Source organism: Danio rerio, chromosome 17 (genome assembly GCF_049306965.1).
Source record: "Danio rerio strain Tuebingen ecotype United States chromosome 17, GRCz12tu, whole genome shotgun sequence".
NCBI classification, from domain to species: Eukaryota; Metazoa; Chordata; class Actinopteri; order Cypriniformes; family Danionidae; genus Danio; species Danio rerio.
Genome location: NC_133192.1, coordinates 25,272,256 through 25,293,797, shown reverse-complemented (window position 1 = coordinate 25,293,797; position 21,542 = coordinate 25,272,256). Strand labels below are relative to the sequence as shown.

The 21,542-nt window shown below is 34.4% G+C and overlaps 2 protein-coding genes and 5 non-coding genes across 16 annotated transcripts in view; all 7 read right to left on the bottom strand.

Moving 5' to 3' along the window:
- sanbr (SANT and BTB domain regulator of CSR) overlaps positions 1 to 16,844 on the bottom strand; it is a 30,320-nt gene extending 13,476 nt beyond the window's left edge. For 5 of the 9 annotated variants that reach the window (XR_012393382.1, XR_012393383.1, XR_011007000.2 and 2 more), the window contains exons 1-7: positions 5,653 to 6,172; positions 5,139 to 5,290; positions 3,381 to 3,570; positions 1,566 to 1,659; positions 1,240 to 1,487; positions 977 to 1,035; positions 450 to 610 (exon numbers count right to left, since the gene is read on the bottom strand). Coding sequence is in view for 3 of the 9 variants with exons in the window: in XM_001333632.9 (XP_001333668.2) it covers positions 450 to 610; positions 977 to 1,035; positions 1,240 to 1,487; positions 1,566 to 1,659; positions 3,381 to 3,570; positions 5,139 to 5,290; positions 5,653 to 5,704 (956 nt within the window). In the remaining 6 variants the exon portion in view is untranslated. Of the gene's footprint in view, positions 1 to 449; positions 611 to 976; positions 1,036 to 1,239; positions 1,488 to 1,565; positions 1,660 to 3,380; positions 3,571 to 5,138; positions 5,291 to 5,652; positions 6,173 to 9,691; positions 9,958 to 11,455; positions 11,579 to 13,266; positions 13,992 to 16,695 lie in introns of those variants that run through there. The other 4 variants (XR_012393384.1, XR_012393385.1, XM_073928517.1 and 1 more) reach the window with 2 other exon arrangements.
- pex13 (peroxisomal biogenesis factor 13) overlaps positions 8,114 to 21,542 on the bottom strand; it is a 42,868-nt gene continuing 29,439 nt past the window's right edge. The window contains 4 exon segments of one of the 2 annotated variants that reach the window (NM_200645.1): positions 8,114 to 9,957; positions 11,456 to 11,578; positions 13,267 to 13,991; positions 16,696 to 16,902. In NM_200645.1, the coding sequence (NP_956939.1) occupies positions 9,626 to 9,957; positions 11,456 to 11,578; positions 13,267 to 13,991; positions 16,696 to 16,766 (1,251 nt within the window). In that variant the 5' untranslated portion in view covers positions 16,767 to 16,902 and the 3' untranslated portion in view covers positions 8,114 to 9,625. 2 annotated transcript variants of the gene reach the window in all.
- On the bottom strand, positions 18,004 to 18,112 carry trnal-caa (transfer RNA leucine (anticodon CAA)). The gene is made up of 2 exons: positions 18,075 to 18,112; positions 18,004 to 18,049 (listed from the first exon to the last, which is right to left on the bottom strand). It is a non-coding gene; the product is annotated as a tRNA-Leu (tRNA).
- On the bottom strand, positions 18,809 to 18,917 carry trnal-caa (transfer RNA leucine (anticodon CAA)). Its single transcript has 2 exons — positions 18,880 to 18,917; positions 18,809 to 18,854 (listed from the first exon to the last, which is right to left on the bottom strand). It is a non-coding gene; the product is annotated as a tRNA-Leu (tRNA).
- Positions 19,633 to 19,741, bottom strand: trnal-caa (transfer RNA leucine (anticodon CAA)). Its single transcript has 2 exons — positions 19,704 to 19,741; positions 19,633 to 19,678 (listed from the first exon to the last, which is right to left on the bottom strand). It is a non-coding gene; the product is annotated as a tRNA-Leu (tRNA).
- On the bottom strand, positions 20,487 to 20,595 carry trnal-caa (transfer RNA leucine (anticodon CAA)). Its single transcript has 2 exons — positions 20,558 to 20,595; positions 20,487 to 20,532 (listed from the first exon to the last, which is right to left on the bottom strand). It is a non-coding gene; the product is annotated as a tRNA-Leu (tRNA).
- On the bottom strand, positions 21,311 to 21,419 carry trnal-caa (transfer RNA leucine (anticodon CAA)). Its single transcript has 2 exons — positions 21,382 to 21,419; positions 21,311 to 21,356 (listed from the first exon to the last, which is right to left on the bottom strand). It is a non-coding gene; the product is annotated as a tRNA-Leu (tRNA).

The window sequence follows — 21,542 nt, the reverse complement described above, 5'->3', positions numbered from 1 at the left end:
AACAAATGTGCTTTCCACAAGACAAGCTTTTCCTGGCCAATGGCACAGTCTATTTCAGTTACTCAAAATAGCAATGTACCAACAATGTGCCTTGAAGCCCCCTTTATAGAATGGCACACCCATGAGTCCACAAAGTAGCACAAATGAATTTGCTATTTAAACAACGTGGCGCAAAACGTTAAAATTAGGGTTGCGTTGGTCTAAAAATAGCAACAAATCGCACAAAATACATGTACATTTAAAATAACTATCATACTAAAATAATCTATGAAATATTTTTATATTATTATAACGTCCTAATTTTAATATAATTATATTAAAAACTATATAAAACAGATCACATTTAAACTGAACATAGCGTTTACATGTCCAATATTGACATTTTATTACATTCATCCAGCACCTCCGTATGATTCTGTAATGTGCTGTGTGTGTTTGCTCTCATCTACCTTTTGAATTTGTCTTTTTTGTCCTTGAGATCATCTGCCTCATTATGGTTGAAGAGATCAGCAATGCGTCCGGCCAGGTTGTTGTTGATGCAGTTCATATTGCACGGCGTTGCTATGATGGCACTCATATGCTTGTGACAATACTGGATACACTCCTCGACCTTCAAATCCACAAAACACAAGTTGACCATCAACTAAAGGCATGTTAACAAATGAATAAATAACTTCTGATAAAATCAACCAACATGCTCTCAACAAGCACACTGCTCAGACAAGTGTTCATATAATAATGCCCATCTGATTATGAATTGTTTTGCTTCATCAAGATTTGCCATGTCTGATAAATACAGTTCTGTGTCTCATTGGTGTTTGAGCAGTGCACCCATTCGTCCAGAAGCACAACACAAATGATGAAACAGCCATCATGCATCATGCTCTTTTTACTGTCCACTACACCCTAAAGGTCAGTCAGCTCAGAGCACACTTACTACATCACCCAAAACACTGTCACCCCTCACAACACTTACTAAAGTTTCCATCTTCAAGAACTCGGAGGAGATCAGGATTGAGATGACATTGCTGTGCTCTGCAACCAAACACCACATAACATAACCGACAACATCACAAACAGCGAAACGTCCAACTCACAGCCAACGCAAAACTGTTTACAACACCACCCACCATCACTTACAAACACCATTCAGCCAGGTCAGAGTACACACGACAACTCTGATGGTATATTTGGTTAAAGAAGTAAAACACACAATGGTGAACGCAAAAAGACAATTACCCAGTTTCGGTTTCTCTGTATGTTTCCCGTGTGATTGTTCGGTGTTGTGACTCTTGGCGTAGTTCATGAGCCAGTCGAAGATCTGGACGTCACAGTGAACGGAAATGTCCACCTCGTCCCAGCGCTGTGGGTCCACAGATAGATACTCCTCAAAGTAACGCATCTCTTTCACTAGAAGGTTCCTTGGACACACAAAGTCCTGCTTCAGGTTTTTGGCCTCGTCACAAACGTGAATGACCATGTTGGGGCTGTATGACAGGAAATAAATGCATTTAGTGAAGAAATTATTAGTACAGGATGACTAGATTGACGTAAATGTGCCTCACCTTTTATTTTCTTCTGTTTTCTCAATGTTCTTGGCAGGATCTGCAATCTCAGTCTCAATAGAGGCTCCTCGACCAGTAGGGAGAACATTGAGGCCTAAAAATAGATAAAAGCCCCATTTCAGAACATTCTTTTTACCCAAAAATACCAAAAATCACCATATTAACGGATTAGTTCACCCAAAAATCTTACTTTTATGAAATTCCAATCCCCACCTTTGTTCAACACCAAAAAACACAATTTAACCCCAGTGTAATGTTCAAATTTACTATACCCTTTCATTATGTTGGTGGCTGTTTTGCCCCATTGACCTCCTTTATAATGAGATTTTTGACAGCAAAGCCATGACACCATATAACACGGCTATTCAATTAGTTTGTCATGGGGGCCAGTTTATGAAAAGCATCCCAAATGAGGGGCTGGGGAGATATGACTTGCAATATGTGATGACACAACAGCAATATTAGAGCCCATATGTTGTATTTTTGCTCCTTACGACACCCACAATGGCTTTTTCTACATTAAATCAGTAATATGTTGTATTTTGAACCAACATAACATCAGTGCATTGTACAATAGGCTTTTTTAACAAACATATTCAAATGTTGTATTTCGAAGGCAAGCATAACAAAATCTACAGTTATTTAGAAACTTAAAGTAACTGAAACTTAAGTGTACATACTGTAAAAAAAATATACAGACTTAGAACCGACAGATGTAAACAAATACTTCTGTCCATTCGCTGCTGAATTGTTTTCTGCATCAACTTTTCTTTTTTTTAACTTGAAAGAGACATTTTGTCCAACTCAGCTGTTTTTAGACTAAGTTTCCCGATATTTTTGCAGAACAAAGAAAGGAAAAAAGAAACAGAAGAAATGAACAAAAATTAGCATCTATCATCATCCTGTTGCTGTCAGAGAGGCTGTTCATGTTGCGTCACTTGCTTAATATAACATGGTTCTGCGCAGCCTTCAACTACAGCTCATGCTGTATTGAACAGGCGCAAGTCACTTCATAGCTATAATGACCATTTTTTCGACTAAACAAAACTTTTTTTTTGATGCCTTTGTCTCACTCTTTGAAATGCTGGAACAAATTGACTCGGGAACCGTGTTTGGCCTGCGGGTGGCCAATTGAATAGCCCTGCTATATAACCATGCATTTTTGACTGTTAGTGGTTTTCCCAGATAAGAAGAGGTAAAATTTGTAAATTTGTAATCAATAACTTGCCTAATTATCCTAACTTGCGTAGTTTAGATGATGACTTAGTAATTGCAGATGAATATTAGTACCTTGCAAAATAAGCAGTAAAATATTATGTATGCTGTCATCATGCCAAAGACAAAAGCAATCAGTTATTAGAAAATAGTTTTTAAAACTATTATGTTTAAAAATGTGTTCAAAATATCTTCTCTCCATTAAGCAACACTTATAATATATATATATAGTAACAAATTAAATTTTACAGGAGGGCTTATCATTTTGCATTTTGACTTCAAATGTGAAACATTAGCTTTCTGAATGTGTATGTTTGTAACACTTTACATCACAGTGCTGGCATGCATTTGCCAAAAAGTGTACAATTAAGTCCCTGTAGTTCAGTCAATATTGTGTTGGATTAGAAACAGCTCTGAAAAAGGAGCTAATTTAGTTCCTCCAAATGTTTTTTGAAGAACTGAAATTCTTCCCAGATCATAAAGTGTGGACAGGCCAAAAAGCAGGTACTTCCACCAACAGTACTAGGAAATGTGAAAAAGTTCAGTGCAAAACTGAATGGGGACTAAGCATTTTTGGTGAAAACCCACTCATTTACACACCTGACACTGAGAGAGTGGTCTGATTGGACTGTGGTTCCCCTGTATCTCTGGTAATGTCCAGTACATTGGATTTGATATAAGTGGAAAAGGACTCTGACGGAGAGCTCACTGCTCCGGTGAGTGGGTTACACTGCTCATCAACATGAGGGAAACTGCCTGTAGTCTTCAGCTCTTCAAACCTCCGAGCACACTGCAAAGATATAGATGAAGAAGCTAAATGAGTCCAAAAAAATTTTTCCTGATCTTGTGAAAGGAGAACATCTATATAAATTGTGTTTAGGGCTGTTCAAATCAGGAGCAATAAATATAATGGTACCTATATTAGTGTCATCAGCATGGTGATATCAGTCTGTTTATTATTATCAGTCTGCTGCTAAATCCTAAAACCAGGATGGGATTTTGACTGACTGTCATTGTTCTTATCCTGATTCCAACTAGATTGTTTCTTTTTTTTTCTTAAATAAAATGTGAACATGATGTTAAAAACTATATCTTATTGATTATAGCTCCTTGGTGTGAACAGGCTTTTTTACAGTAAATCATATCACAAATTATTATATTGTACAATTTATATTGTTATATTATTACATAATATACTATATTCAAATATTTTATTACATAAATAAGGTAATGTAAGTAGACTTTTCACAAAATGATCCACAAAGGAAAACTGTAATGGAAAAAAATTAAAGAAATTTTTTTTTTCAATAATTTATTTAGAATGGCTTTTCAATACATTTTTCATAAATATGGAATTTGTTTAGGACCTTTTTGATGTCTAATTAATGTAATAATTAACATTAACAGTAAAATGCTTGTTACCATATTGAGACGGATTTGGGGCCTCAAAGTCCTAATATACACACTTTGTATTTATTTATTTATTTATTGTTTATTTATTGTGCTGTCCCTTTCTTGTGACACTCAATCTTCCTTTCAACACTTTTTTTCTTTTTCTTAAAAGAAAAAAGAAAAAAACTAACAATTATAAATAGGTTGTTTTGTTTTTTAAACTAAATCTTGGTCTGATTGGACTGCACCATGATGGGGTGGTGGGACAAGTTTGCATGGATTTAATAATTACGCTATAATTTAATTTGTTAGCTACCCTAACCATACAAAATATGACAAAACACTATGTTATATATAAATTATAGCTATAGTTTAGGGTGACAGTGGCTCAGCCACCTCACAGCAAGAAGGTAGCTGGTTCGAGTCCCGGCTGGGTCAATTGGCATTTCTGTTTGGAGTTTGCATGTTCTCCCCGTGTTGGCGTGGGTTTTCCCCACAGTCTAAAGACATGCGCTATGGGTGAATTGAATAAACTAAAAATTGGCCTTAGTGTGTTTGGGTGAATGAGATGTTTATGGATGTTTCCCAGTGATGGGTTGCAGCTGGAAAAACCTATGCTGGATAAGTTGGCAGTTCATTCTGCTGTGACGACCCCTGAAGAATAAAGGGACTAAACCGAAAAGAAAATGAATGAATAGTTATAGTTTTATAGGTATTTATTGAGGGCTCCTAAGTTTCCTGGGGCCCTAAGCAGCTGCTTACCTCACTGATTGGTTAAATCCGCCCGTCAATGCAATTATTCATTTATATTAATTTATATTAGCTCACATAATAAATAAATGTTTTACTAAATGTTGAAATTAACTAAGATGAATAGATTTTTAACAGTATTTGTGCTTGTTAGTTCATGTTAACAACGAACTTAAAATAAAGCGTGTAATATATGGTAAGTCTGATCTGTCTTACCTCTTTAGGTGTGAACCCCGGCACTAGCTTGGCAACATTCTCCCAGTTGATTGGCTGAGGTGATGCCCACAGCGAGCTCAGCACAATGTCCAGCACCAGGAGGTTGTTGTCATACGGAAAGTTATTATTAACAGAGCAAAGACGATTCATTTCTGTGGAGGAAGAAGAAAACGGTCACCTATTTTTGAATAAAACATTTGTTTATAAAATCAACCTTGACAATCATGCCATCTACTGGCTCTCTTTTGTCCCATTGTATTGAATTTCAGAGAACCAAAGCTCAACTTGACAGGATGACAGCTGTGATTTGACGCATCACAAAGCTCATAATGTCACAAATAACAGCTGACAACGCCAAGAAAACTATTTTTATGATATGACGGGCTAAGCACGTTCAGTGTGTGTGAAGGTAAATGTGCTTAGCCAGCATAATGAATAATATATCGTGGCACTCCTGCGTTTTGTGTCACGTCGCCGTGTGAAATGCTAAGCTAACACCCAACCGCCGGTTTACCCTGTTCCAGATGGATGCGCGGTTTCCTCTGAAAGCAATGCTCTTCTTTCATTCCAGCTGAGCGGGGCTGCAGACACCGGGCTGGATTTGAGCAACATCAACGGAGATGCTGTGTGGCTTACTTTGATTTGATCCGGGTAAACCAGAAAAGTTCGCATCCGCTCAGCGTATGCAAATAACAGTAAAAACTAAGGTTAAAATCAAAGGATCGGGTGGGCATGACTACCCACGTCCGTGTGTCTGCTCGTGTTATAAAATGCCAGAGATGTTGAAGAGAGAGAGCGTGCTGCTGATGATGATGTTGCTGCAGTGTCCCCGATCGAGCCTCCTCCTCCTCCCTCTGCCGCCTGTCTGTAACGTTACGCCTGTCTGCTGCGATTTGTTGTGATGCCAAAGCTCGTTGACCTGAGCCTGATCAAGCGAGCTGGATAAAACGATTGAAAGCCGCCCGTGGAAGAGGATTAGCTCCACATCCTGCGCTCTGCCTCTGTGCTCTCGATTTCCGGTGCCGCAGTGCAGCAGGTGCGCGCCGGCGTCCCCGTTGCTTGGCGACATCCCTAACATTACATGACTAATGGCATTCTTGCTTTTTTAAGGCCAAGACATGCAGGTGAATACTACCGTGATAGATAGTTATTCCCATACTTTTAACTGTTGATTGATAATATTAAAGGAACATTAAGATGAAATGAAAACTTCCCCTCAAGTGGTTCACAATCAGTTTCTTTGTTCTGTTGAACCAAAAGAAAATATTTTGAAGAAACCTGTGACCATCGACTTACATAGTAGGAAAACTCAATACTATGGAAGTCAATGGTTACAGGTTTCCAGATTCAATTTTTTTTCTTGTGTTCAACAGAAGAAACGCAAACAAGTTTGGAACGGATGCAGGAAGAGTAAATGATGACTGACGAGTCATTTTTGAGTGAACTATCCCTTTAATATTACACAGAGTCAAAGGTTTTTCCTGAGTTTTTTTTTTTTTTTTGGATACCACTTTGTATCACTATCTATAATTCAGAACATAGCTGTGAATAGTTAACGTAGAAAAACAAATTCACCTTTTTTTCAGAAAAAAATGTATCCCTACTGAAAAAACAGCAAATGCTGGTAAGGTATGTTTTTATCCTGGTCTTGCTGGTTTCAAAGCTGGTCTTAGTGGTGGTCAAGCTGCTCTCAATGCTGGTCTCAGTGCTGGTCAAGACCAGATCTGAGGCCAACACTAAAACCAGTAAGACCAGTATAACCAAAGTTGAAACCAGCAAAACCAGCATCAAAACATACCTTAACAGCAAACGCTGTTTTTTTCAGCAGTCAAGAAAATGATGTATGAAACTATTCTTTCATAAATTTTTTAAGAATATAAATAAATTGAGCTGAAGTGGAAACTTATGGCTTAACGCTGTAGGGGGAAAAAACGATTTGAAAAATAAGTTTTATAACATGCAGACATACACTACAAGTCCAAATTTTAAGGTCAGTTCTTTTTTCATGTTTTTAAAAAAAAATTTTATTCTGTTCATCAAGGCAGCATTTATTAAATGTAAAGAAATGGTTAAATTGTTAAATATTTATAATTTTACATACCTGCCTTCTTGAAATTATTACTCCAGTCATTATTGGTTTTATTACTATTACCATTAATAACAATAATAATAATAATAATAATAACTTATTTATAATAATAACTACTTTTGAACAGTTATTTTATAGTGCAATAAGATTTCACATTTTTACAATTTGTACTGTATTTTTTATTAAATAAATGCAGCATTGTTGAGCAGGAAAAGCTTATTTTAAAACATTTAAAAATCATATTAACTCCAAACTTTTGACCGGTAGTGTATATATTGTTAAAGTGTGATGAATGTAAAAGTTAAATTCTTTCTTTCCATCAGACGGAAATGTAAAGCTGTAAAAACCCAATCTCAAAACCGACATCTGCCTTAAAAAAAACTATTTTTGCCTGCAGTGTGGAACCACAGAAACATAAATACATTTTCTCGCTATAATCAGGTCACAGAAATTGGTGAAAGATTAACAGATCTGTAAAAATGCTGAGCCACTGAATTATTATTTTTAGAGGGATGGGTTCTAGAGCTATGTGGCATATAGTGATCAAATCTGATGTTTCTTGTAATAACCACAGTGTATGCTAATTTGAACACCGCCTTACAAACGTCCGGTGACAGTTACATAAAAAAAACATAGAAATGAACATTTATATTCAGCAAGGATTTAAGTGATCAAAAGTGTTGATATGATTTAATATATTAAAAGATTCCTAAAAAAGTATAATGGTTAAAAAATGATTATGTTGCACAAAGCATTGTATGATTTCTGTTGGATCCTGTGATGGTGACTACTCAAGTAATGAATGCTAAAGATTCAGCATTACATTGTAATTATGTGAAATAAGAAATCTGTTGCTATGTCAGCAATTAAAAATGACAGGAGGTACTTTTTACTGGCAAAATAATTGCTTGTATTTACATCATTGCACATTGTGTTGTCAGTGCGAGAAAACAAACAAGCCTGAAAACACAGACAAATTCACAAACTAGTCCTTGATACAACACAACTTAAAATGGAAATATTAAATAGTCTTTACACTGCAGAAAGATGAACAGCAATCTAAAACATACATTAGGAGAGGAAGAACATTATCCCATATTGAAATTCTGCATTCTCCTTGGAAAACCTTGTATTAGTTTCAGCCTGCTAAAAGCTCACGATTTAATCAGATGCACTATCATATTCATAACATTATCTGCAACAAAATTTCACAACATATTTGTAACATTTTATGCTTGATACGAGCATATCAAAACTAATTGTGAAAGCAAAAATCCATTTTGCCTAATTACTATTAAAAAAACAATTTATTGAACAAAAAAAAACCTTTAAACAAATATTGGTAATAACTTTGAGCCTAACAGTCTAGTAAAATCTCTGAAATGATGTGCTATAAGCAATTAGAGGGTTAACGAAAAAAAAAGGGTTAGTTCACCCCAAAATTAAATTAGCCAATGACCTCAAGCATCCTAAGTGCACACTGTAAAAAAAAATGCAGGGTTCCACCCAACTCCTTTTTGTTGTCACAACACAAATCAATTAAGTTAGTTTAATTGTTTTTGCCAATTTAAGTGGATCGAACATAAAACAAATAAATTGTCCCTAAAAACTCAATAATTGTGTTGATTTAGCTCATTTTAATTTAGTTTGAACAAGCATTTAAAAAATCTTGTTCAAGCACTACAATGGCAATGGACAGCTTTGTTTTTTTAACAGTTCAAAATAAGTCCAATAATGTGATTCAAATAATCAAATATGCTTCACTTGGCTCTGGGAGGGTGAATAAGTGAATTGATCTATTTTTGTAAGAAAAATATTCATATCTAAAACGGCTTTATGTAACTTCCAGTGAGATATTTTGTCATCATCATTTTAAGAGGTGCATTTATCATTGTCTGCTGGAGAGGACTGTGTATTGTTTATCTTTCTTCTATGTTCGTTTCAACTGCACATGCTCTTCGTACTATTGTCCAGCTGATATTTTTCTTACAAATGTATCAGTTTGCTAAAGAAGACCTTTTTTTTTTTTACCTTCCAGAGTCTAATAGACACTTTTTATGATGAATGGAGGCTTTTTATTTGATTGTTGTGGACTGTTGAAAAAATTGCCATTGTAGTGCTTGTTGTATTTTAACATAACTCTGAATGGATTCAGCAGAAAGTAGAAAGTCATATGTATCTAAGATGCCTTAAAGGTAAGTAAATAAAGCTTTGTGTTCATTTTTGGGTGAACTAACCCTTTAAAGCATTATTCACCTTCTCTTCAACACCCCAGTATTTTCATTAGCTTCTCTTGATTTTTTGTGGTTGAACTGAATTATATCAAGGGTGATACATTCAAAAAACAAAGAAGACATTTTCCCTACAGAAACACCCACCACCTGCACATATCGATTACTCATAAGTCCATCTTTTCTGAATGCATCACTAAAGTATCACGGCTGTTGTGTGTGGATGCTTGCACCTCCAGTCCAAGGCCTTGTGTTTCCCCATAAACGGACTCCAGCAGATCCTCTGAATGTGTTGTCGTTGGGACAGAAGCTGTAATGAGGGCCGTTTGAGGTGCTGGAAGGTTCTGTGCAGGCTCCTGGGCCTGTGCCATCCTCTCTAATTCAGCATGCTTTCTGCCTCTCCTTCGGCCCAACACTTTGACGTAGTTGGCAGGGACGAGGCCGGTAGTTTGCCCATCCACACTGGCTAACAGCCAGCCACGCACCCGTGGCTGTTGTTCTGAAAATGAGAGTGAACAACAGTGAGTACATGGTGTAGGTCAGCGCTTAGGACATAATACTTGACATTAGTGACACAGTGCTATTTTTATTTAGTTGTTTTGTTTTCCATTTCTATTCTTTTATTACCTCACTATTAGTGTTGACAAGGTACCAACATTTTTGTAGTTGGTAAAATACCAGAGTAAAATGTCAGGGTTCTCTTTAACACTGCAAAAACTACTGTATTTATTCTTTCTATTATTTACAAAACACATGACATTAAAGTTATTAATAACTATAAGGAAATAACATATCAAAAACATTTTTAATTATTACAATGTAAAAGAAAGTACTTTGCAGCATTAAAATATATAATTCATTCACTCATTCATTGATAGTCTTATATTTATCAAGGGTGGCCAAAGCGGAATGAACCACCACTATTCAGGAATAGGTTTTACACAGCGAATGCCTATCCAGCAACAACCAAGCACTGGGAAACACACATTCACGCTCTCGCATTCACTCACACATTAACTATGGACAATTACATTCATAAATTTTCCTTCAGCTTAGTCCTTTTATTCATCAGGGGTCGCCACAATGGTATGAACCGCCAAATTGTCCAGCATGTTTTACAGAGCAGATGCCCTTCTAGCTGCAACTCAGTACTGGGAAAAGCCCACACGCTCTCACATGCACACACACTCATACACTACGGACAATTTTGTTTAATCAATTCACCTATACCGCATGTCTTTGGACTGTGGAGGAAACCAAAGCTCCCGCGAAAAACCCACGCGAACATGGGGAGAACATGCAAACTCCTAAAATATATCTACATTTCTAATTATTAATGTGTCGTATACTGAAAGCAAAAGCAGTACAAGCTCACAGACTCAAAACTTTAATTGTAATAGAAAAGAAAATCTGTCTACACTGAAAACAAATCTCTTTATTTTTTATTTTGCTTACAGTTTGTTGGGTCTAATAAAACAATTTGAGATTCTGGCGCATTGAATGCATTTACACTACCTTAAAAGCTTTTGACAGGCCAATAAGTTAATGAGCTCAATAAACACTGCAAATATACTGGAAATATAAATGTTTTTAAAATGTCCAGACACTGAAGTAAGAAACTCTAGTCACTTATAGTGAGTTAAGAATCACATGATTGATGAATCATGTATTAGCTAATGCAACCATTGTATTAGACCAGCTGTGGACAATCATAAGTACATGATTGTCTCGAATTTAGTAATAAACAAACTTCACTTGTTTGCCTTTTTGGTACATTTTAAATAGGAAAATATGTAGACAGGAAGCAAACTTTGAAAAAAAAAAGGAAGAATATGATCGGCAAAAGTCTATGACTCAAAAGTGTGGAAGCCTGAAAAGTAATGTGCTTTTACAAGGATCCACTACTAACAGTACTTTTGAAAACATCAGTCAGTATGTCTGCATATATTTAAATGTTTCTGTATGCAATATGTCCAGAATATGTCCTGTTCTTTTACCTTTAGGGGCCAGATTTAGCATGTCTCCAGCCTGTACAGAGATCTCCTCCTCAGATGCAGCAGTGAAGTCATACTCGACTCGTGCTACTACATGATCATCTTCCCCACTTGCCCAGTTAGTGGCTACAAAACAGAACAGAGAGACATACTTCAGAACTTCCATAAAACACAAACATACAGACACAACTAAGTATAAAACTAAGTCTTCAGACATGAAGACATAAAAATATCATTAGATGTATTCAATAGTGTGCTGATGAAGATGTGTAGGGTTTCTGACTGGCTCATTCATAAAATTGCATTACATTACAGCAGAATGACAGAAAGTGAAGTGAGAGAGAGTGGGGAAAGGATCAGGAAAGGTCCATGAGCCGGCTTTTGTTGGTGCATTAATTACTGGGCTATCACACCAACAAAAAATTACTCTTTACTGTAGTACATTCTTACAAAAGTACTACTTTTTTAGTGTCGTTTCTTTAGTGGTTCAGTATACACAACTGTTAAAGCTTTAAGTAGAGATGTCCAGATCCAATCATGTTATCTAAAATAGGGCACGATCATGTCGATTTAGACTCAATCAGAATCTGACGTTACCTCCCGATCAGGACTAGAATATATATGTATCTATATATTCTCATAATTTTTTTGACACATCTATAGTTATGCGGGGCAGAGAGTTAGACTTCTTTCTTGACTTGACACAGAAACAGCAAGGCATGCGGCATGACATCACTTTTGATGAGACTCTATTGGTTAAATGAAATCAAAGATAAACAAGAAAACAGCTTGATGCAGAAAGCACGAGTATGTCTGCGGTCTGAAGGTATTATAAAGTTGATGACGACAACATTGCCATAGCTTAACTTGGGATTCCCTGCCAGGTATTTTAAGTTGAAGAGCTATTTGTTTATATATTACTTTTTTTTTTGTATTTACTGTTGCACTCCAAAGTGAAGAATTGATGGTATTTATTACTTGATTGTTCAAGCTACCTCACAGAAGTGCTCTGTTTGTTAACAGAGTTGTTGAATGTTAAAATAAGATTAAGTAAAAAACAAGAAACATTCTGGATCTCTTTTTTTGCTATTCTTTATTATTTTTTATGTATTATATAAGTATTGGACCGGGTTTCGGTATCGGTAGATACTCAAAATCAAATGAAAAGCTGATCGGGACATCCCTAGTTTTGAGGTTGGTATGATTTGTAAAAATGTTTTTGATAAGTCTATTTCACTTGTAGTTGCAATTTTATAAATTGAAAATACAATAAAAACAAATACTTGGTAAAATTTAAATTAATTCTACTGACATTTCAAAAGCTGTCATTTCACACGATCCTTCAAAATTCTAATATTATTTGGTGGTCAAGAAACATTTACTATTATTTTCTATCATGAAAATAATTGTGCTTTGATTTATGGGAAACAGAGCTGTTTTTTCTGGATTCTCTGATTAATTGAAAATGGAAAAGCATTGCATTTATTTGAAATAATACATTTTCTGAAACACTATAAATGTTTTCATTGTCAATTCTGATTATTTTAAATGTGTCCTCGGTAAATAAATGTATACTTTTATTTAAAAGAATACCCAACTCTTCTGAATCTGAACGTTAGAGTGAAATCCTTCTCATTAATGGCCCCATGTTAAAACAAAAACAGCAGTTATAAAAATTGTCTGGAAGTTTTGTTATTGAGTCAAAGTTTAAACACATCTTTAGCTCTCATGTCAGACCAGTTTATCACAAGAAGGACAGTCAAGGTGTAAGACTAGAATGAGAACAAACTACAGCAAGTGGATAAAAGTCTCACCATTTTCCTCAGCACCCTCAGCAGAACTTAAAAGCCTCCAGATTAAATACGGCCCTCCGAGAACAACAGCAAAAAACAAGAAAATAGGCCATGATTTGACAGAATTCACTCCGGGTTCTTCAACCCCTGCACCTCTGGCTCCTGAAGCAGACACCACTGAAGAAGAGGCTGCGCTGTCTGCCCACAAATCATCCACCTCTGAACCCTGACGCAATCCCATCAGCCTCTGCAGCCTGCGATACAGATATCGAAGAGTCCTAACCAGGGCAAAAGCTGACAGCACTTTTGTGAAATGTATGCGTAAGCGGGAGAAGTGATTGGCCACATCCAGAACAGCTCGGAAGCTGTTGTAGACGGCAGAGAAAGTAGCATCCATCATCATGCTGACTGATGAAAATGCATGGACGATGCTCTCAATAGACTGAAATGCTCCGCGGCTGCTTTCCTCGGCCTGTTGGACAAAACGACTGGGTGGGATTTCGTCCATTGTGTTGAATCGGTTATATCCCAGGCCGCCTCCGACTCCATAACCACTGTAGCTGTAGGGGCTGTAGCCACCATACATGGAGTTCCCATAAGGGCTGTACGAGGAGGGAAACGAGCTGTATGTTGGGCGGTATGACTGTCGAACAGATCGTGGAGGAATCGGTGGCACCACTCGTGTTAGAACTGGAGGACCAGAACCTGATGGCCCACTTTGGGATACTGATCCAAAGTCCGTAGAGCTTGATAAAAGAAAACAAAAAGTCAGTCAAATGAAATGTGTAAATGGTAAAAAACTAAACAAAAATAAGAAAAAAGTTGACAAATGTTCTTTATTTAGAAGCAATCATGGACGGTGACAATATTTTATTTAAGTTCTCCTCATTTAAGTACATTTTATCATTATCAGAGTATTTGTATTTAGGCAACTTTTACTTTGCTACATTCCAAACCATAGTACTTTTTACTTTTACCATTACATTTCATAAATGTAGTAAAAAGATATTTTGAACTGGAGCCAGTGCCCCCGTGTCAAAAAGCTCGGCTCCCCTCTAGATTTGGACATGTATTTTTGTGTCACAACTACGGAGAAGCGAGATCAGCCATTGGTGGCAGACTGTGGAGATATGACTAAGGCCTCTTTTGCAACTCTCTCTCTTTGCGTCACGCGCACTTGCTGTCTCTGCTTTCCCTCGACTTTTAATATAGGAAGTCCTCAGCTATGTAGAGGCTATTATTAATCAGAAATTGAGTGTACGTAGTTTTACGTTAGGAAATGAAGTCTTGAATTTACAAACAGTCGGCAATTACCAAAGAACAGATGTAACACATTGATCAAATCTAGTTTTTAGTCACGCTCATGTAAAAGTAATATTCAACTCGTTTAGTTTTGCCTTCATTCATTTTTGTTTTCAGTCGTGACATAAAAACCAAGTCTACAAACACATTATTTTTTTACAACACAATTTTAAACATAGAAGTTTAATTAATTTTTAATAACTACTTTTTTTGTCTTTCCCATAGTGACAATTTGTGCATAACATTTTACTAGTTATTTTGCAAGATTTTGTATTCAGATTAAAGTGTAATTTAAAGACAACTAGGTTATGTTAACTAGGAAAGTTAGAATTAGTCAAGATATTGTATAACTGGTTTGTTGTGTAGACAATCCAAAAAATACAGCAAATATTTCTTGAGGAGGCTAATAATACTTACCTTAAAAAAATTTTAATTGATTTTATTCAAGACAAACTATAAGAAATATGACTTATTATGACTCTAGAAGTATTTTTAGGAAATACTGTAGAAATGTCCTTGGTTTGTTAAAGATCACTTGGGAAACATTATTTTAAATTAATGGGAGGGCAAAAAAATGACTTCAACTGTATCTGGTAAAGTTAACAGGTGAAAAAATGTGCCTTGATGTACTTGAATGTTAAAAATATGTTATCCTACTACAAAGTTACTTGTCAAAAAAATTAACAGAAAGATTATTTTGAGTTTAAATTATTTAATTAGCTTTTTTAAGAAGACAGCAGAGTGATGCATGGAAAAAAATGACTTTGAATAATTGTTTAAGTAGTTTGTGATGTATGTTAAAGTGTGCCGCCTAAAAGTATTAAGGGCCCCTTAATATTTTAAGATCTATATCTAATCTAATTGTATATAAATCTAATTATATATATTATATTATTATATATATATAATAATTAATATTTTATATTATACAATTATATATATATATATATATATATATATATATATATAAATATATATATATATATATATATATATATATATATATATATATATATATATATATATATATATATATATATTATATAAATCTACTGTAAAAGGTCAAGCTGTTGAGGCCTACAGTATGAAATGTGTGAATGTGAACTTGTCCATATTTGTGTTATACTGCCAAATAAAAAAGGCTTCAAACCTAAACAATGTTATAAAAACCCTCAAAATACCTCAACCCCCAAGCACAAAACAGAATTAAAACTCATAAGTTTGCATGTTTCCTCTTAACACATTTTGTCATATGAGACATTTATTTTTATATATTGTAAAATGTTTAAATTAGTAAGCCCACATTTAGTTTTATTACTTTTTTATTTACTGAACTCTATGATATATTGTGTTTTCACTTGGTAGAACTATAATTACTTTTCAGAAGTTTTAATGGTAGGTCAAGTTATAATAAGAAAGTGTTTACAGTGTTCAATAATAAGTACTTTTTACTTTTGATACTGTAGAACTGTTGTGCTTTGACTCAAGGAAAACTGAAAAGGGCTACTGCCTTAGGACATCTGTACTTATAAATAACAGTTACTCCCTGACAAATATATTTCGCCCATATGGAGATAAAATTGGTTTTATATTCACAAATTCGTTCATTTTTGAGCAGTGACATGCTCCCTATATAGCGTACCACGCTACTTTGAATATTCGGTCTGCAATTTCATGCAGGTATGACTTTGAAACAACTCAAGCACTATTTATTTGACTGTGAACAATGTTCTTTGATAGTCATTGACTGCTAATATAATCTCACTATTTAGAATTTAAAGGAATGCTTTTCTGAATTTATATTATTGATGAGAAAGTCAACTTTACCCCAATTTCGCCCACCCCTGTTTAAAAGTATATGACAGAACACAGCATGGGTATTCTGGAGTGAACTTTGACACTCACATGCAAACACTGACGTGCTCGTAAACGAGCCAAATATCAAGTTTATGAAACACACTAACGCTCGGGTACAAATGTCATGATAACCTAACGGTATATTTATCAGCACTGTAGTAAAACCAAAGTAAGTAAAACTTACAAAAATATCGTTAGTAAGATTTGTATGTTGTGTGTTAGGTGGCTAAGTGTTTGCTAGCGTTGCTACATTTGTAAATACTGGGCAAAATACAACGAGTTTTTACAAACCGATAGTTTAACGGTGCTGTTATGGTTCCTGGGATTCGCCTTTCCCATGGTTTTGGAGGAGGCTGAGCCATTATTTTTATATTTCAGGCCAAAGTCGAGCTGCACTGAGCAACAACCGTTAACACGTACAGTATCCCATTCGCCAGACTAGAGCAATCGATCATTCACATCGCTCTTACTGGCTGGCTACACGAGACTAAAACAATCAACCACTGAATCGATTGCGAAGTACTTGAAGGCTGGCTTGGCTATATAATCGTAAACTATTTACCAAGCATAGCCTGTGTGATGTGCGGTTATAAATTCAGTACAATGCATGTCGGAAGATATGCCACCAAAATTGGCTAAAACAAAAAATGCTGCTTATTGTTCTCACCAAGTAACTTACGAATGTATGTGCTGTATATTTCACAGTAAATTCGTGACAATGTAACTGCTGTAGATTCAACACTAGTAAGTAGCGATTTCTGTAATTCTTGTCATAGACGTTTAATTTAAAAAGTGACATGTCAAAAGTGGAATACGAAGCCACGCCTCTATTCGGAGTCCACTCGGCCATCCTGACACTACTGTGGAGAAGCAATCATTCTCTCGTAGCGATGCATCAACAATCCAGGGGCCAGGTCCCATGTAGAGGATATTTTCTAAAGAGACTTTCAGAGTAACAGACTTTTTGTGGTAAAGTTAGCAGAATAATTTTTTTCTAATAAAAATCTTATAGAATTATAATTTAATCATCAATCAAAAGGCAAATTGAGTTAACTAAAATAAATAAAAGTATACAAAATGTAAGCAACAGAACCCATCATGCTATTGTAAAGCACTTTGTATTTATTTATTTATTTATTTATTTATTTATTTATTTATTTATTTATTTATTTATTTATTTATTTATTTATTTATTTATTATTTATTTATTTATTTATTTATTCATTTATTTATTTAATTATTTGTTTGTTTGTTTGTTTGTTTATTTATTATTATTAATATTATTATTATTTTGTATGTTTGTGTATCTTTTTGTTTGTTTGTTTTATTAAATTTTATTTTCCACCAAAATACTATAGGACCATACATTTATTTTTGGCTCATTTAAAAAGGGTCAGGGACACCACTTTGAAATTTGTTATTTACAAAAAGGGAAATGGCAATAAATATTTTATACTATTGTCAGTTCATTGGGATTTGTTTTAGATTTATAAACACTGCCTATTTGCTTGAAACATTTACAAGTAGACTTACATATTGCTTTAAAGTCTTTATTTTAGATTTACATAAATTACTTCAGTTGAATCTTGTAAAATGTGCTGTCAGAAGTGGGATTTGAACCCACGCCTCCATTCGGAGACCAGAAGCCTCATCAAGTGAGAAGGTTTAACCTTGAGTCTGGCGCCTTAGACCACTCGGCCATCCTGACACTACTGTGGAGAAGCAATCATTCTCTCGTAGCGATGCATCAACAATCCAGGGGCCAGGTCCCATGTAGAGGATATTTTCTAAAGAGACTTTCAGAGTAACAGACTTTTTGTGGTAAAGTTAGCAGAATATTTTTTTTTTATAAAAATCTTATAGAATTATAATTTAATCATCAATCAAAAGGCAAATTGAGTTAACTAAAATAAATAAAAGTATACAAAATGTAAGCAACAGAACCCATCATACTATTGTAAAGCACTTTGTATTTATTTATTTATTTATTTATTTATTTATTTATTTATTTATTTATTTTTTTTTATACATTTATTTTTATTTGTTTGTTTGTTTGTTTGTTTATTTTTTATACATTTATTTTTATTTGTTTGTTTGTTTGTGTATCTATTTGTTTGTTTGCTTTATTTTATTTTACTTCCCCCCCAAAATACTATGGGACCATACATTTATTTTTGGCTCATTTAAAAAGGGTCAGGGACACCACTTTGAAATTTGTTATTTACAAAAAGGGAAATGGCAATAAATATATTTTATACTATTGTCAGTTCATTGGGATTTGTTTTAGATTTATAAACACTGCCTATTTGCTTGAAACATTTACAAGTAGACTTACATATTGCTTACAAGTCCTTTTTTTTTAAGATTTGCGTGAATTACTTTAGTTGAATCTTGTAAAATGTGCTGTCAGAAGTGGGATTTGAACCCACGCCTCCATTCGGAGACCAGAAGCCTCAACAAGTGAGAAGGTTTAACCTTGAGTCTGGCGCCTTAGACCACTCGGCCATTCTGACAATGGTAAACATCAAGAATCGATCTCTGGTAGCGCTGCATCAATAATCTGGGGGCCAGGGCCCATGGAGAGGATATTTTCTAAAGAAACGTTTAAAGTAAAATAATTTTTGTGGTAAAGTTAGCAGTATAATTTTTGTAATTGAAATCTTATAGAATTATAATTCAATCGTCAATCAAAAGGGAAGTTGAGTTACCTGAAATAATACAAAGTATAGAAAACTACAGCAAGAGACCCACTCGTACTATAGTAAAGGACTTTGGATGTGTAGGCCATACACACTAAATGCGCTAGATAAATGCACACTAAATTATATACAATGGTTAATTGAAAGTTTAAATAATTAGTCTATTTTTAGGGTCATGTTATTTATTTATTTATTTATTTGTTTGTTTGTTTGTTTGTTTGTTTATGTATCTATTTGTTTGTTTGTGTATCTTTTTGTTTGTTTGTTTTATTTTATTTTCCCGCCAAAATACTATGGGACCATACATTTATTTTTGGCTAATTTTTAAAAGAGTCAGGGACACCACTTTGAAATTTGTTATTTACAATGAGGAAAATGGGAATAAATATTTTATAATTTTGTCAGTTCATTGGGTTTTGTTTTAGATATAAAAACTCTCAATTTGCATGCAAGTAGACTTACATATTGCTTAAAAGTCTTTTTTTTTAGATTTACATAAATTACTTTAGTTGAATCTTGTTAAATGTGCTGTCAGAAGTGGGATTTGAACCCACGCCTCCATTCGGAGACCAGAAGCCTCATCAAGTGAGAAGGTTTAACCTTGAGTCTGGCGCCTTAGACCACTCGGCCATCCTGACACTACTGTGGAGAAGCAATCATTCTCTCGTAGCGATGCATCAACAATCCAGGGGCCAGGTCCCATGTAGAGGATATTTTCTAAAGAGACTTTCAGAGTAACAGACTTTTTGTGGTAAAGTTAGCAGAATATTTTTTTTTATAAAAATCTTATAGAATTATAATTTAATCATCAATCAAAAGGCAAATTGAGTTAACTAAAATAAATAAAAGTATACAAAATGTAAGCAACAGAACCCATCATACTATTGTAAAGCACTTTGTATTTATTTATTTATTTATTTATTTATTTATTTATTTATTTATTTATTTATTTATTTATTTATTTATTTATTTATTTATTTATTTATTTATTTGTTTGTTTATTTGTTTATTTGTTTACTTATTTATTTAATTGTTTGTTTGTTTATTTATTTATTATTATCATTATTATTTTTTTGTTTGTTCGTGTATCTTTTTGTTTGTTTGTTTTATTAAATTTTATTTTCCACCAAAATACTATGGGACCATACATTTTTTTTTGGCTCATTTAAAAAGGGTCAGGGACACCACTTTGAAATTTCTTATTTACAAAAAGGGAAATGGCAATAAATATTTTATACTATTGTCAGTTCATTGGGATTTGTTTTAGATTTATAAACACTGCCTATTTGCTTGAAACATTTACAAGTAGACTTACATATTGCTTACAAGTCCTTTTTTTTAAGATTTGCGTGAATTACTTTAGTTGAATCTTGTAAAATGTGCTGTCAGAAGTGGGATTTGAACCCACGCCTCCATTCGGAGACCAGAAACCTCATCAAGTGAGAAGGTTTAACCTTGAGTCTGGCGCCTTAGACCACTCGGCCATTCTGACAATGGTAAACATCAAGAATCGATCTCTGGTAGCGCTGCATCAATAATCTGGGGGCCAGGGCCCATGGAGAGGATATTTTCTAAAGAAACGTTTAAAGTAAAATAATTTTTGTGGTAAAGTTAGCAGTATAATTTTTGTAATTGAAATCTTATAGAATTATAATTCAATCGTCAATCAAAAGGGAAGTTGAGTTAACTGAAATAATACAAAGTATAGAAAACTAAAGCAAGAGACCCACTCGTACTATAGTAAAGGACTTTGGATGTGTAGGCCATACACAATAAATGCGCTAGATAAATGCACAATAAATTATATACAATGGTTAATTGAAAGTTGAAATAATTAGTCTATTTTTAGGGTCATGTTATTTATTTATTTATTTATTTATTTGTTTGTTTGTTTGTTTGTTTATGTATCTATTTGTTTGTTTGTGTATCTTTTTGTTTGTTTGTTTTATTTTATTTTCCCGCCAAAATACTATGGGACCATACATTTATTTTTGGCTAATTTTTAAAAGAGTCAGGGACACCACTTTGAAATTTGTTATTTACAATGAGGAAAATGGGAATAAATATTTTATAATTTTGTCATTTCATTGGGTTTTGTTTTAGATATAAATACTCTCAATTTGCATGCAAGTAGACTTACATATTGCTTAAAAGTCTTTTTTTTTAGATTTACATAACTTACTTCAGTTGAATCTTGTAAAATGTGCTGTCAGAAGTGGGATTTGAACCCACGCCTCCATTCGGAGACCAGAAGCCTCATCAAGTGAGAAGGTTTAACCTTGAGTCTGGCGCCTTAGACCACTCGGCCATCCTGACACTACTATGGAGAAGCAATCATTCTCTCGTAGCGATGCATCAACAATCCAGGGGCCAGGTCCCATGTAGAGGATATTTTCTAAAGAGACTTTCAGAGTAACAGACTTTTTGTGGTAAAGTTAG